The 15,413-nt window shown below is 32.9% G+C and overlaps 2 protein-coding genes across 2 annotated transcripts; both read right to left on the reverse strand.

The window, feature by feature from the left end:
- Positions 1-1,288: 1,288 nt before the first annotated feature.
- Positions 1,289-6,009, reverse strand: LOC132623500 (glutathione S-transferase F11-like). The gene is made up of 3 exons (XM_060338264.1): positions 5,698-6,009; positions 5,494-5,542; positions 1,289-1,992 (listed from the first exon to the last, which is right to left on the reverse strand). Exons 1-3 carry the CDS (start codon positions 5,842-5,844, stop codon positions 1,496-1,498), a joined length of 693 nt encoding a protein of 230 aa, XP_060194247.1. The 5' UTR covers positions 5,845-6,009; the 3' UTR covers positions 1,289-1,495.
- A 4,590-nt stretch (positions 6,010-10,599) lies between these two features.
- On the reverse strand, positions 10,600-14,634 carry LOC132622287 (phytoene synthase 2, chloroplastic). Its single transcript, XM_060336873.1, has 7 exons — positions 14,309-14,634; positions 13,169-13,905; positions 13,030-13,080; positions 12,070-12,242; positions 11,751-11,986; positions 11,389-11,581; positions 10,600-10,971 (listed from the first exon to the last, which is right to left on the reverse strand). The coding sequence occupies exons 2-7, from the start codon at positions 13,656-13,658 to the stop codon at positions 10,792-10,794; spliced, it is 1,323 nt and encodes a 440-aa protein (XP_060192856.1). The 5' UTR covers positions 13,659-13,905; positions 14,309-14,634; the 3' UTR covers positions 10,600-10,791.
- Between the last annotated feature and the right edge of the window lie 779 nt (positions 14,635-15,413).

Genomic DNA, 15,413 nt, shown 5'->3' on the forward strand with positions numbered 1-15,413 from the left:
TCAAACACAGTTTTATTACTAAAAGAGTGCTTTATTATCTTCTGAAAAGAGTAAGTCCGTTGTAGATTAACAGAAAAGAGATAGAACATAGAAATTATATTAAATTCCTTAAGTTCGTTAGTAAATTTGTGTGTTCGAAACCAATAAATCAGAATTTGAATTATTCTTGAAAAATGTAAAATTCATAAAACTGAAAATATCCGAGTCCACAGATTTCTCTGTGTGTCCTTAAGCAATTTAATCCCCTCACTGTACTTGAGGTTATGGATTACTTCCTCCCATGATACCGATGCCTCAAACCCCACCAACTTCATCCAACGCAAATTCGGTTGAATATATTACCCTTTCTTTTGGCTGCCATTGATTTTCTAAAATTGTGACACCACCTACATATATCTGCCGTATAACTTTCTGAATTGTACTGTAATTAAGTATGAGACAAATTTTGTTTATACAAATTCGTCGCATGGAGCTTCTTTTTTGCAGCTACAATTGCCTCGGAAAATTGAAAAAAAGTTACAGCCGATTATTGTTTTGAAGTATTTAAGTTCCCTAAAATACTGTCTAAGAGCCTGTTTGGATGGGCTTATGTCTATAAGTTGTTTGCAGCTTATAAGCTAAGAAAAATAAGTTGAGGTAGTCTAACTTATTTTTTTGGCTTATAAGCTGTTTTAGATAAGCTAAGTCAAATGGACTCAATTATTTTTTTGAGCTTATTTTAAGCATAAAATGACTTTAAACTGGCTAGCCAAACACTCAAAAAAACTGAAAACAACTTATAAGCCAATCCAAACGGGCTCTAAATTTGTTTAGGTATCGAAATCTTTTTTTTTTTTTCTTTTTTTTCTTCTGGTCTGTTGGATCTACTTATAATAGTTGTGAGCTCATTCCTTAAAAAAAATTCAATTGATAAACGTGAGCCAGTGATAGCTATCTGGGCCATGACCAAACCTAACGAAAGACCATAAGTTAGGTTGATTCTCTTTAAGCCCCAATATTTCCCCTTGTTGGTCAGTATAAAATTCAGATGGATCTGTTACTCTTTAGAATCAGAAAAAATTCAAAGCTCTTAAGTTGACAAGTGACAACAACTATCCAACCAAACTAAAGAAAAGTATGTTAATAACAAGTATTCCTCTATTTTACATATTATAATAAGTTTTATTATATTTTCCATGTCATGTAATCATATTTGTTATAAAAAGTTACCGATTATTGCGGATATGTAGCCATGATGTGATGGTATAAAATATTTTGCGTACTTAGTCAATGTGCAGAGAACTTAAACTCATGGAGTGAATTTAAATTTATTTCCAGTTTACAATACAACGAAACAAAATTATTCAACTCCAAATACTTTTTAGACTTTATTCTAGATCAAACATACAATACAAATAACTGCGCTTGACTAATCAGACTCGATTATATGAATATTCAATATCCACAACGCTCGTGACGAAATCAAGATGAAAGCACAGTTGAGTTGTAATTTTTCTTATACTTTTACTTCTTCTTTAGCTGGGCCGGTTGACATATCTGATTTCTTCATCATCATGAGGTCCAACACTTTTTTCCAAGAAGGCCTGCTTGAAATATCCAAATACCAATCATGCAAACTCTTCCTCTTAGTAAGCAAATGTGCAAAGCCACCTTCATTCATCACAAACCTAAGGCTAGGGAGGTGGCTTAGATCAGCTAAGGAGAAAAAATCTCCTGCCAAGTATTTGCACTTGGACAACCTTTGTTCATATATGTCGAACACTTTTTCTAGCTTGTCAGCACAATTTTGTACCAATGTCAAGTCACTTTTGTGTCCCATCTTAGGGAATACGAAGAGCTGGAGTACCATGTTGTATACCAAGTCATTGAAGTTGTTGGATTCCACTTCTAGCCATTGATCTACAAGAGCTTTCTTTTCTAATGTGGTTCCTGTTAGTTTAGTTCCCTTGTCTTCATATTTTACTGCATAGTACCTTATTATTGCTCTGGATTCTGGAAACATAAAATTAAAAAAAGATGTCAAAAAGAAATTAAAAAAGAAGTAATTGCACGGTTTTCCCTTCCAATGGACTGGTCTTTAATTTTTTCCCTTCAAAATCAATGGTGGTTTCCCGTGATTCATTAATGTATGGTTTTCTATGAAACCATGTTTGTTTCCATTATTCTTAAAATTATGTAGTATGCTGTTGTAAACCCGTGGTTCATTCCATAGTTATATAACCAAGAAAAGTCTCAATTTTTGTAATCACGGATTTGGTGGTTTTTCCGTGGTCATGTATTATATTTCTCCATTATACCTCACTCACCACCATCCACCCCACCCCACTCCCACCCTACCACTCACCCACCCCACCCCACCATACCACCCTCAACTACCCCACTCTTCTGCCACCCACCCCAACCACCACCCACTACCCCTCACCACTGCCCAACCCCACCCTACTACCCACCCCTCCACCACCCCCACCCACTACCTACTTATTTTTTAAAGTTTCTATTTTATTCTTTACCTGAGTTTTATATATATATATATATATATATATATATAAATTAATTTCTAACTAAGAGTTAAGGGTATTTTAGTAAACTTACAAGTTATTATATAATACCATACGGTCAAATTAAACAATACAAATGTTATTAAACCACAACAAACGATACAGTCTATCCAAACATTGTGTTCATTAATACAGTACAATACAATACAACACCATACTGTACCATACCATATTGTACATTAATGAACCACGAGAAACAACCATCCAAACAGAGGCTAAGGGTGGGTGCATAATTTGTGAATATTATGATGCGTAAACTATGCCCCTTTAGACATAAGTTCGATTTTGAAGAGCAAAAATTACAGGGCAAAAACGTTTATGTACATAGTAAGAGAGTATATTTACATAATATGACGATACTTATCAGTTTACAAAATATATCAATAGATTTCTTACAAAATCTATACGAATCAGGTAAATTAAAAAGAAACAAATAAAACACAGTAAATAATGTAAGAAAAATGCTTCCCTTATTTTATCCACTTTTCTCTCCCATTCAAAATTAAGAGATATTGTTCCCTGATTTTCTCCAACTTTTGCTCTCTTATTATATCCACTTTTCTCTCCCCGTTCAAAATAAAGAGATATTATTCCTAATTTTCTCCAACTTTTGCTCGAAAAGTCAATTCTAATCGGTAATTCTCTCATTCAAAATTCATACACAATTACTTTCTCTGTATGAATCAAATTCCATACAAAGTTTGTTATAGTTTTTGTAATTGATACAAATCAGAATTCATACAAAGTTCATACACCCAAAAACAAATATGTATAAATTTTGTATGCAATATGTATATATAAATTCGTTATAAGTTTTATGTATGAAATATGTATAAAAGATGTATGTATATTTTGATTATGATAAAGTACATATCAATTGTATAAAATCTTATCAAAGTATGTATAAATTATGAGAAAGTATGTATAATAGATCTGTAATTGATACAAACCAGATTTCATACAAAGTTCATACACCAGAAAATAAATAAGTATAAATTTTTGTATGCAGTATGTATAACTGTATAAATTTGTTATAATTTTTATGTGTGAAATATGTATAAAAGTTGTATGTATGTTGATGTAATTTAGTACTTCACGAACGACGATGATCTGGAAATTAGCACGAAACTGTAAGAGAAATGTTTTGTTTTGCAATGGAACTTCAAACATTTTGGATAGATGCCAAACCATCTTATAGTATTTGTAAAACCATATGGAACTTGAACTATACTCTTTAATATTGGGACATTAGAATGAAATATGATATGTGTTTGCAAATGGTATCTATCAATGGTCGTAGAGGGAGAGAGAGAAATCTTTTTTTTTAAAAAAAAAGAAATTGATTGGTAACTATCCTAAAATTAAGCTCACATTTAAAAATCAGATTCTCTGTCTATAAAAAAAGTCCAAAGTCGTGGGTATCCCATTAAACTCAAATCTGATATACTTTATAATTTTATTGGTATGTTTTGAAAATAAGAAAAAACATCCTTATATTTTGTAATATAAAAATCGGCCCATTTGAAGGACAAAAATTAAAGACCAACACAAAATAGGGTAAAGTGCAAATGACCCATTAAAAAAATAGTCCGATCCAGTTTGGCTCGCTTAGTAATGGGTTTTGGGCTGTGATAGTTTGCCTGCTTTAGCAAGGAAACCTGTTTGCCAACCCTTCCCATTAAGGGAAGTCCAACTCGGCTTGGTAACCGATGGGCTCTCCCCTAATGGGCCGAGTTGACAGATATAGTTAAAAGGGGGAATTTTCATAAAGAGCACCATTATGCCCCCAAATAACAAACTTTTTTTTTGCGCGGATTGTTATTCTTTTAGGGTGGTCTTTAATTTGTGTCCCTCAAATTGGTGGCGTTTAATATTTGTCCTTCGCTAAACACCCAGAGGTCCTGGGTCAGAACCCAGGCTCAATAAAAAAAAATAAAAAAAAATCGCAAGGCATAAGTTGGGATTCGCAGGGCAGAAGTAGGGATTCGCAAGGTAAAAGTTTTGCCTTAAGGCTAACTTTTACCCAAAATTAAACCTTAAGGCAGAGGTATGCAAAATGCAAAAACTTTTACCCAATATATATATATATATATATATATATATATATATATATACTTGTTATTAACATATTTTCTTTTCTTTTTTTGCCTTAAGACAGAGTTTGAAACCCAACGCCTTAAGGCATAAGTTGGGGTTTAACTTATGTCCTGCGAATCCCAACTTATGCCTTGCGATTTTTTTAAAAATTTTTTACTGAGCGGAGGTTCGAACCCGGAACCAAGAGGCTTTTAACAAAGGGAAAAAATTAAAGACCACTGATTTGAGGGACAAAAATTAAAGACCACCCCCAGCGAAGGGCACTCCTGCAAATTGCCCAATAACAAATTATGACAATATTATGGAGCATTTAAAACATAGCAACCATTTCTTTTCAAAACATATCATACATACACACATACACTAGCCGGCATGCATACACACAGAGATGCATACTTACATACACTAGTCGTCGTACATACATACGTCATATATACATACACTGGCCGTCATGAAATTCTGCTATAAAATGAAATAGTTATTTTTTCTGTAATTGTTTAAAAGTATTGCTAAACCAATAATTAATGGGCTTAAGTCGTTATATCACGTATTTTTCCGTAAAAGGCGATAATGCTATGCTAATAGTGTATAATAATGACGTATTGCATGTAGAGTGGATTTAGGATATAGAGTATCTTTACACCTATAATTTTTTTTGTGGTTGTGTAAATTTGAGCTTGGCATAGCTATTACTATTGCACCACTTTGATTTTATTGTGAAGGAGTTCTGGTGTGAGCACAAACATTTTGATTGAGAGTTCTGATGTAAGCACAAACACTTGACACTTGCAACTATTTTTACAACATAAGTAATACTACAATGTTAGTAGGTTCTTACCGAAAAGCCTGAAATCACCATCTTCAATGACAGGAACCTGTCCAAATGGCTGCAAGTAAATAACAACAGCTCAAAACTGTAGAACAGTTAATTACTGTCCAATAATTGTTGATTTTTTCCTCCACTTGATTGTGTTAATTTTCTTATCACTGGTGATTTTGAAGGGGGGGGGGGGGGGGGGGGGGGAGATTTTTTTTTTTTTACCTGTAAAACAAGAAACTCAGGTTTTTTCTGCTCGAGAGAATCAAGATCGACATGTATAAGCTCAAAATCGACCCCCAACTCTATAAGGCAAACCATGACCCTTTGTGGGCATGCAGCCATTGCTGAACCATACACTTTCACTACCATATTTTTTTGTTTTTGTGAAATCCAACACTTTGAAAATTCCAATTCTCTTCTTGTTTATCACTTATTGACTATACGTTCTCCTTAAATAGACAATTTCATTTGCATGAAAAAAGAAAATATAAAATCCATAAGCTTAAAGAAAAAGAGTAGTGGGGGTTGTCATGTGAAAATTATGTATATGGTCTGTTAATTCTTGTTCTGCTCTGCAGATAGACCACATATCGCTTGTATTTCAACAGTACTAGTAGAAATTAAAGTGCTTATACAGTAGTACTTGCTGCTCATATGTTTGTACCTAAATTTGTTGACTTGATTTAACAACAAATTCTTGTATTGGGGGTTGGCACGTGAGGACGAGCAGCAACCAGTGGTTGAATGGAAAGTCTGACTTACCAAAGGACTGAAATAATGGATGTGCAATAGTGGGTGCGTGGAGACAGATCTAATACTCATGAGTCATGACTCCGTCATCCGTGAGTATTAAGGTTATGTTGGGTAATTATTTGAAAAAATGTTTATATAAAATGGTAATTGAATTTGTTATATCTGTCATGTAGTGTAAATCTTTCATTTAAAAGGATGAGAAAAGGGAAAGGCTTAGCGAGATGAAACTTGAGATGTACGTGAGGAGAGAAATCCAATTTGGAGCCTAAAATCAAGGAATACGTGTTCTCTTTAAGTGGTTATGTCTTATACCATCTTGTTGCATAGGATAATGAATTTGAAGTGTAATAAGAACTCATACATCGTTATATGGTGCAAAAAATTCGAAGTATTATTAACCACCCAAAAAATATTCACTCATATTCTTCTAATTTATATACATAATGATAATTTGTCTGGAATACAAGAACCCCCATCAAGAAAACAAAAATTAACCCGTTTGGCTATAGATTTTGGTTAGAAAATTTGTAATATTTGGAGAATGTTTCAACTAATCATTTATCAATTTGGCCATAATCAACTTCAAACTTCAACTATGGAATTTAAAGTATGAAATGATAAAAAGGTTTTACGAGTTTTTCAATTTTTCATTCACAAAACTTTAATTTATTTACATGTTTAAGCACATTTTCAATTTCGAAATACACTTTTTAACTATAAATTCTATGTTTTTAACCAAATCACGTCCAAAGGCCTACTTTGGCAAACAAGGTCTTAACAAGTACATAACGCTCACATTTACATTGTTGATTGGAAGCACATAAGTTTTTTCTATCGTCCATCGCGCGGAACGGATCGGAGGTCGGGGGTTTATTGGAACCTCCTTCATAAAAAATACATTATATGTATATAATGTCAAAATTGTTTTGTACGTACATATAGTAGATCGAATCCTCTTGGTTTATTTCTCTATAATTAAATCCCCTTAATGAAAAATTCATCCGTCAATGCTTTCCTGTATAGAACCATCCATGTTGAAGTTAGACTTCAAGTTTTAAATTTAATCTTACATTTTTAGGATTTAGTGTCCATTTGGATTAACTGATAAATTTTAAGTTTGGAAAGCATTTGTAAGTGCTAAAGCCGGTCTTTATAAATAAGCAGTTATGTGTTTGAATAGAAATCTTGACACTGATAATAGGCAATTGACCTATTTGGTGAAAAGAAATGTCGATAAGTCAATTTTTTGTTAAAATGCCTAATATATTCTTATAATTTTTACAAAACTTACAAATCTAAAAGTATTTTTTTAAAATAAAATGAGAAATGAAGAATATCGGAGAACAAGAAGTTAGGGTTTTTGTTTTGGAAAAAATATTTTGAAAATTAAAGAAAAATATTAATGATAAATAAAGAAGTCTGGGTCAAGCTAAAAGTGCTTATGAGCCGGAAAATCATAAGTTAGGAAGTAAGAATTTATGATTTCGATTGATTTTAGCTTACAAACGCTTTGAATATTTACCAAATACATAAATAAGACAAAAAAGTGTTTAAAAACCAATTCAATTTTCGAGTCAATTCCTCAAAAGGTCACTCAACTTAAGCAAACTACCTAGTAAAGTCATTTGTCTATTTTTTGTTCCTAATATGGTCAATGAAGTTTATACATTTGCCTTACTAAGTAACAAGGGCTAAAGGTCACTATAAAAATAAAAGAAAAATGATCAAAGTAGTCCCTTAAGTTTGAATTTTCAATTAAATAGTTCTTATTCTTTAACATAAAACACAAACAACCTTTTAATGATATACAATCTTAGTTCAACTCTAGCTGTGGTATTAAAAGTAACGAAACACACAAATAATTGTAATTGATAACTTTTAAAATGTAAAAAAAAAAAAAAAAAAAAAAGTTCATTTTATCACCGCTAAAAAAAGAATATGAAATAGCCTGTGAGTACTGTACTTGCTTGGAAACTTAGGAGTTCAACAATAAAATAATGTTTTCTATTTATTCATTTTATGAGTATCTTTATTTTGATAAAATGTTTAAATTAGTTCTTAGTTTCTTCTACGATAGACATTATTGCCAAGAAATTCATACATTAATAAGGAAGACGATGAATTCCTTCAAACAAAAAAAACTAGCTAGGTCCTAATAGGAAAATTTATATGTAAAGACTAATCATAAAGGGTTTTTGTAAGGAAAAAAACATAGATGCATATTGAAGGATATCATCATAATAATAAAAACCAGTTGACATCACATAAAATGAGGAGATTCTATTATGACTGTGTGCTAAATATTTTTTAAGGTTTTCAAATATTATTTTTGTCAATCTTGTAATTATTTGGGTGAAAATTATTTTCCCCCTCCAACCCTGCTAAAAAAATTAAATATGTCTCCCAATGTCGAATATAGTTGTTCCTCGCTTTTATCTCATTAAAAAATTTTAGTGCGTATTTTACCGTCTACATTAACACTCTTCATTTTTTTTTTTTTTTACTTTTAAACGTTATGATTTGTTTTTTTTTTTTCAAAATCAATATTATCAACTTACATATAGGATGAACACAATCTAATTACGAAGTAAGAAGTTAAAAATAATTGGAGGATTATTATTATTCAGTGTTAAAAAATAAGAGATGTTTTAACTCATGTCTAAACTTATGGGACTATTTTGACCCTTTGTCTTTTATTTTGAAAGTGAATTTTGACTCATGATACTTTGTAAGGCAAATATATAAACTTAAATGATCATATGAAGTATAAAAAATAAAAAAATAATTTTACCGAATAATTTTTCTAAGTTGAATGACCATACGAGGAATTGACTCCTTGTTTAGCGAAACACAATTCCTGCCTTTTCTTTAAACTAACATAGATTTTTATTTTATTTTAGAAACTTTTGTAAGCAATAATTAGACGACGGTTGCCGAAACCTCGTCAGCAACCTTGTCGTTCTTGGATTTTGTCTCCTTATTCTCTAACAAGCTTTCATCAACTTGGTTGACCAATTTTTGACACTCTTCGATTTATTTTGTTCAGATTCATTTATAGCCTGTTTGGCCAAACTTCTAAAATTAACTTATTTTAAAAAGTATTTTTTTTAAAAGTATTTTTCAAAAAAGCACTTTTAGCGAAAAACAGTTTGTGTTTAACCAATTAATTAAAAAAACACTTTTGAGCAGTCATTAGTGTTTGGCCAAGCTTTTAAAAAGTGCTTCTATTTATATTTTTCTCAAAAGTACTTTTCAAAAAAGTGCTTTTGGGCAAAAGCTATTTTTTTTAGCTTCTGAAAAACTGCTTCTGCTACTCTCCAAAAGTACTTATTTTCTCCCAAAAGTTTGGCCAAACACCTCACTTTTTTTCAAATAAGTACTTATTGAAAAAATAAGTATTTTTGGGGGGAAAATAAGTTTGGCCAAACAGGCTATTAATCTAGTCAACATTATATTCTCAAGAAATTTAAGAAAGATCTTAGATAAGATTTTCTTTTCTATCGATCTCTTCCATTTATCAGGTGTAAATGTAAACATAAAGGTTTCCAAAAAAGAATTGTTTTAATGATCTTATGTGGTTACTATTGCAAGTACTCATTTTTTCGAAGTTGTTCGCTTCGATTCAAAGGTTGACGTAGCAAATTCTTAACGAAAGAGGATTTGGTACTCCTAGCGATATACTTCATCATTACCAAACAAGTCATGCAACACCGGCGCTCTTGGTTAATTTTGGGAAAGATTCTTTTAGATCGTTTCTCGCTTACTAATGAGCTTGGCAAAAGACTATGCATTTGATGCCTTGATCTTAGGTCAAATCTATCGACAGACCCTTGTAGTCGTTAAGATCTTGCACTTGGATACCTCAACTAAATTTTATTTCATTTAGACACTTGAGGTAAGCCTAGACTGTGTCATTAAGACACTTTTTGTATTATCAGTCAAATATATAGAGTGTGTATAATACACTCGCTGATGACGTGTCAAAACAGCGAATTAAATGCTTACACCTAATGAAGTTGGACTTCAATAGTGCAATTGGACTTGAAGAATCCGTAATTCCGTATAACTCTATTGACCCATAATGTTTTCTAGGATCAATATTTCTTGAATTCACAATGCACATCAAAAATTTGCATGGATTCAATTCAATAAATTTTAAGCGCCTACATCAACTGACCTATTTGTTGCATTAAATGAACCTTGCAATTTCTCTGGAAAAAGTAAGAGTTTAGAAACTTAAAATAGTGACACTGTGGTAGGAGATTGGAGTTACAGTATAGTGATTGTAACTTTACTTTGTACTATTTTGGTGCAAGGTTCAAATCTCCCAAAAAAAAATGAAAGAAGAAGAGAATAAACAGTAGGAGGAAGTTACTGAATTCTATGCATGAACAAGTAATTTTCTCAATTGAGGGTTTGAGTGTGGAGAAACATTCTACCGGGAAGTTGTCATATTGAATTTACAATCTACTTTTGATGATGATACACATGTAGCAAGATATCTCATTTACAAGTGCCTGATTTTCTTAAGTATATATTCCTCATTGTCTTCAACAAATTCATTCATGTCTTTGCTTGTGGAGAAGAAGCTATCTTTGGGGGAACAAGAGATCTTGCATAAGCAATGGGCAACATGAGAAGCTTTTTTGGCTTGCTCACATAAGCCCTCCTTGTGAAGTTGTTGTAGTCGTTTGCTTCAATCTCGTCCAATATCTTGCGATACAAAAGCAACGATGCCAACACCTGCAACAACAACAAAAAAAAAGCTCATTGCCATACTAGAATAAGGATTCAGAATGTGACCTCAATGCAAAATTTGACCATCAATGCATAGGTACGTCAATCAAGCTTTATTTCCTCCCATGTGATGTAGGAACATAAGCAGCACATAACAGAGAAGATTTGAACATCACCAAAAGAGAATGCTGTTGAAAATTGGAAACTACGACACCATTCAATGTCTATCAGTATGACGATTAGTCCATACTAACTATAGCCAAATGCAGGAACATAGTTTGCTTACCAATGTGATGGAATGTGTCACTACAAAAAGACTTGGTTCATGTTTCTTTTTTTACTCACTACCATAACAATAAAAGAAAACTACTGGATATGAATGATCAATTGTAATAGTAGTTGTGTAATTTTATGACTACTTACAGGCCATCTACTGGCAGAGCTCAGTTCTAAGACACCTTTCTCTGCCTCATCAAAGAATTTCCTTGCCCTCTGAATTTGCTTCTTCATAAAGTTCCTCCATTTATCGGTCACTCTTCCAGCAAATATGTCTTCATCTGAGAGCCCGGCCTGTGCTAATTCATCTTGAGGTAAGTATACTCTTCCTCTTCTTGCACTGTACAACATGAAATATGTAAGGCATTTTAAGCACTGCATACATTGTATTTCAAAATCCGGACATTACGACACACTTATATCTGAGAAATAGAACTCCTGCGACAATTTTTTGGCATGTTAATTACTTAGGAAATGTCAATGTGTACTAAATGTAGCTTCATACTTACTCTTCTCCCACATCTCTGAGTATATTGGTTAGTTGATTTGCAATCCCTAAAGACAAAGCGGCATTATATACACTCTCTGTCGTTGCCTTTGATTCAGGTGCAATGCCCATAATTGGAACACTCATCAATCCTACTGTACCGGCAACATAGTAACAATAGAGATAAAGCTCATCGAAGTTCTTGTATCTGGATTTCCACAAGTCCATACGCATTCCTTCAACCATATCTCTGAATGGCTGCACCAGGTAGATGAAGAGTCAGACACTTCACATGATTAGAATTGGGAGAATATAATGATGATCGAATTAGAGAGACTAACCTGAATATCAACAGGAAATCTGGTAACAGTATCGGATAAAGCTGCATCAAGCATATCAAATGGCCGGCCGTTGAAAATATCTTCTAGCCTGGCCTCCCACCTATCTAAAGCTTGTGGAGTTATGTGTGATGCATTAGGGCCATCAACAAGCTCATCCGTTCTCCTGCACCACACTGTTTAAAAAGAACACAGCTTTCAAACGACAAAGCCATTTATACACGAGCTAATACAAAAATCCCTGTCAATTTCTTCAAGAATCAGCATTCTTGGACTAGAAAATAATCTAAGGGGCAAGCCAGAAACATGCTACCAAAAGGCTAAATTTAGCCATATCTAGCCATTCTTGGACTTGAGTGCTCTTTTTTGGTAATTGACCCGAGTGTTCTCAATCGCCGTAAGTTCATTTTTTCAATTTTAGTGGAAGTTTCTCACTGACAAGATATACCATAATTGACCATGCGCAGAGCTTGACCAAACTTTGAAGACTACCAAACAAAATGGAAAATGAATCAGATCACAAGTTGCACCTAGAGCAGAAAGTTGTAAATAGGAGTTGCCAACCGCATAATGTTAAAATAATCTGAATTATACTTTCTTAACATTTTGGACTGTATAAAGAGCATAAGATTTTGAACAAAGAGCCAAATTATCGGCCAGCAAAAAGTTGAAATTATGTCAAAGATTCCCAAGAAAACTGATAAAACAAACAGTAAAAGCATGTTACACTTCCGCCGATCCAGTCAAATAATTTTAGCACTTCTTCCACAAATTTTGACTGTTGTGTAAGGTATAAAAAATTAAATCTCCTCTTTATGCATAAAATAATGTCTCACAAGCTAGTAGAGCTCAACTTGCACCTATAATATTCCACGTCTAACTGAAATATAATTCACCTTTTATGTCCCCAGTTAAACACAGATATACATAAGATACTATATGTCTTGAAAGTTGAAACATCACCATATATTGCCCATATAGCTCTTCTTCTGTTTGGTGTCATTAGCTTGGTTCCTGAATAACAACCAAACAAAGATCAAATTTTGTCACCAAGATTTTGTAAACTAAAGAACAGATTAAAAAAAAAATGGCTGAGACTGACCTAAGTAAAATGTCTTTGCATACTCTGCGCATATTTCGCCACAACGATCATATGCTTCACTCAACAAGCCTAAATTCCTGGGGATAACGATATCCGGCTTCACTTCTAAATCATCAGTAGATCTCAGCTGTCTCTTCACTAAAGCTGCCTGCTTCAATACAACATCATACACCTTTTTTTCTGATGACACAGCCATTTCTCCAGCTGGACTAGCCACCAAACTGGACTGTATAGAAAAACTGCTTCCATCTTCATTTCTTGATCCTCCCAAGCACGAATATCTGGAATCTGCATTTAAAGACCCAAAATTCCACCTCTGTCTCCTACTTTTCTTGATTCTCCCCTTCCACATCGAATTCCTGTCCCGAGCTGGGAACCTGGATGATTCGAAAAGCCGGTTCCCTTCCCGGACTGACTCCAAGAATCCTGTCCCATTTGAGACCTCGGAATTCGGAGAAACAACCCACAACAAAGCAACAGACATGCTCATACAAACAACCTCGGTGGGCTAAAACAATTCCCAAGTGTTTGTCTTTCCTTCTCAGTTCTCACCTCAAAAAGAAAAAGAAAAAGAAAAAAAGAATACGTAGATCCCCACTAGAGTCTATCCACTAATTTTCAAGAAACATCAACGATTATAAAAATCGCATAATAAGATAGTGAACCGACTTTGGCTTACACAAGCAGAGCTATAATGCGCGCATCAACAAGAAGCAAAACCTTGTCTTTCTGAGTTTCTGCACAATGAGATAAACCAAATACACTCTATATCATACTGGTTATACAGTTATGACCACTCAAAAGTATCAATATTCAAACTTATTTTATGTAAATAAAAAAAACCCAATACCAAGAATCAAATCAGCAACAGCATCTGCCAGCAGCACAATTAAAGCAAGGATCATTAAAAAATAACTGAACGCACAAATAGAAAAACTTCCAAATGAACATGCTTCACACTTTTTTTCAAGTAATGGAGGCTTTCTATATATAGTCAATTAGATTATAATAAGCTCGCTTTCTAACTATAATACACGTAGAAACTGTCTAGAAAAGGAAAAGGATCTTCAAATCTTTACTATAATACTATAATGCAAAAACCAGAATAATGAAAGCTACAAGGGAATTTAAAGAACCAACCTGCCAATTAGTTGGAGAAGGTTTTTAACATACCAACATCAGTTGAAACAAAGTTTAAATGGCCACCTTCTTGCTGCTGATCTCTATAAAAGTTTTAGCAGCATTTCCTTGTTTAAAATACTCCTATATATATTTTTGAACAGTTTTGTGCCATTCAATAATCAGCTGATTTACTGATTAGAATTGAGTGATTCAGATTTTACCCCCTTCAATTCTCCAGTGTCCACCTTTTCACCTTTTCCCACACTAACACTAAATGTTTTTGGCCAGAACACAGACACGTAAAATCTCATAATATGGTCCCACTACTGGATTGTGTCTAATTATAGTTCTAGTAAACAAGCAGACCAAGTATATCCTTTTATAGTCAAACTTTTATATTTAAAATAAGTATTAGGTATTTACGTGGCTGTAAATCAATCTCATAAAGTTAAATTTATTTCTAAATATAGAAAGAGAACAATCTTTTTGAGATATATTAAAAAAGAAAGAAGGACAATCTTTTTTAGGGAAAGAGGTAGTACATTTTATGTAAGAGTACACGTTACATCTGACAAAATGTACAACTTCTTCGGCTTAATTTATATGACACACTTTTCATTTTAGTCAATCCTAAATAAAATGATATATTTTTTTATTTGACAATAATTTATTTTTTATTTTTTACGCTTAACGAGACATTTATAACTACGTAAATATCTTTGACTTATTTTATATCATAAAATTCAAAAGTCATTTTTATTTTTTAAACTCTTTGTTTAATTAAATTACATCACATAAATTGAAACGGACTGAGGGAGTAACATTTTAGTAAAGAAGGGATTAGGAGTTTTATTGGATAAGCAAAGCAAATTGACCCGATTCCCAGTTTTGTGCTGCTTTCATAGCATAATTAACTTTCGAGAAAATATAAGTTATACAGAAAAGACCCCATTAGCTAGCCTAACACGTTACAGCTACATTTTCCAAATAATAAGTGGAGAGGAGTTGAGGTCGCGCTCATTACAAATCGAGTTTTGAATTGTGCCCTATTGACCTTTAAGCAATTCTTTATTATCAAGAAAGTGATGAAGTTCAAACGCAAGGTTGAAATGTTGAAATCTCG

The sequence above is a fragment of the Lycium barbarum genome, chromosome 12 (assembly GCF_019175385.1).
Source record: "Lycium barbarum isolate Lr01 chromosome 12, ASM1917538v2, whole genome shotgun sequence".
In the NCBI taxonomy this organism is placed as follows: Eukaryota; Viridiplantae; Streptophyta; class Magnoliopsida; order Solanales; family Solanaceae; genus Lycium; species Lycium barbarum.

What these genes read in the sequence shown, in the direction of transcription:
- LOC132622287 (XM_060336873.1), bottom strand. Translation starts at nt 13,658, where the DNA reads ATGAGCATGTCTGTTGCTTTGTTGTGGGTTGTTTCTCCGAATTCCGAG. An exon ending in GATTTCCTGTTGATATTCAG is followed by an intron (nt 11,987 to 12,069) that starts GTTAGTCTCTCT and finishes TACCTGGTGCAG; the next exon opens with CCATTCAGAGATATGGTTGA. An exon ending in CTCAGAGATGTGGGAGAAGA is followed by an intron (nt 11,582 to 11,750) that starts GTAAGTATGAAG and finishes CATGTTGTACAG; the next exon opens with TGCAAGAAGAGGAAGAGTAT.
- LOC132623500 (XM_060338264.1), bottom strand. Translation starts at nt 5,844, where the DNA reads ATGGTAGTGAAAGTGTATGGTTCAGCAATGGCTGCATGCCCACAAAGG. An exon ending in CTGAGTTTCTTGTTTTACAG is followed by an intron (nt 5,543 to 5,697) that starts GTAAAAAAAAAA and finishes ATTTACTTGCAG; the next exon opens with CCATTTGGACAGGTTCCTGT. An exon ending in TGGTGATTTCAGGCTTTTCG is followed by an intron (nt 1,993 to 5,493) that starts GTAAGAACCTAC and finishes TTATGTTTCCAG; the next exon opens with AATCCAGAGCAATAATAAGG.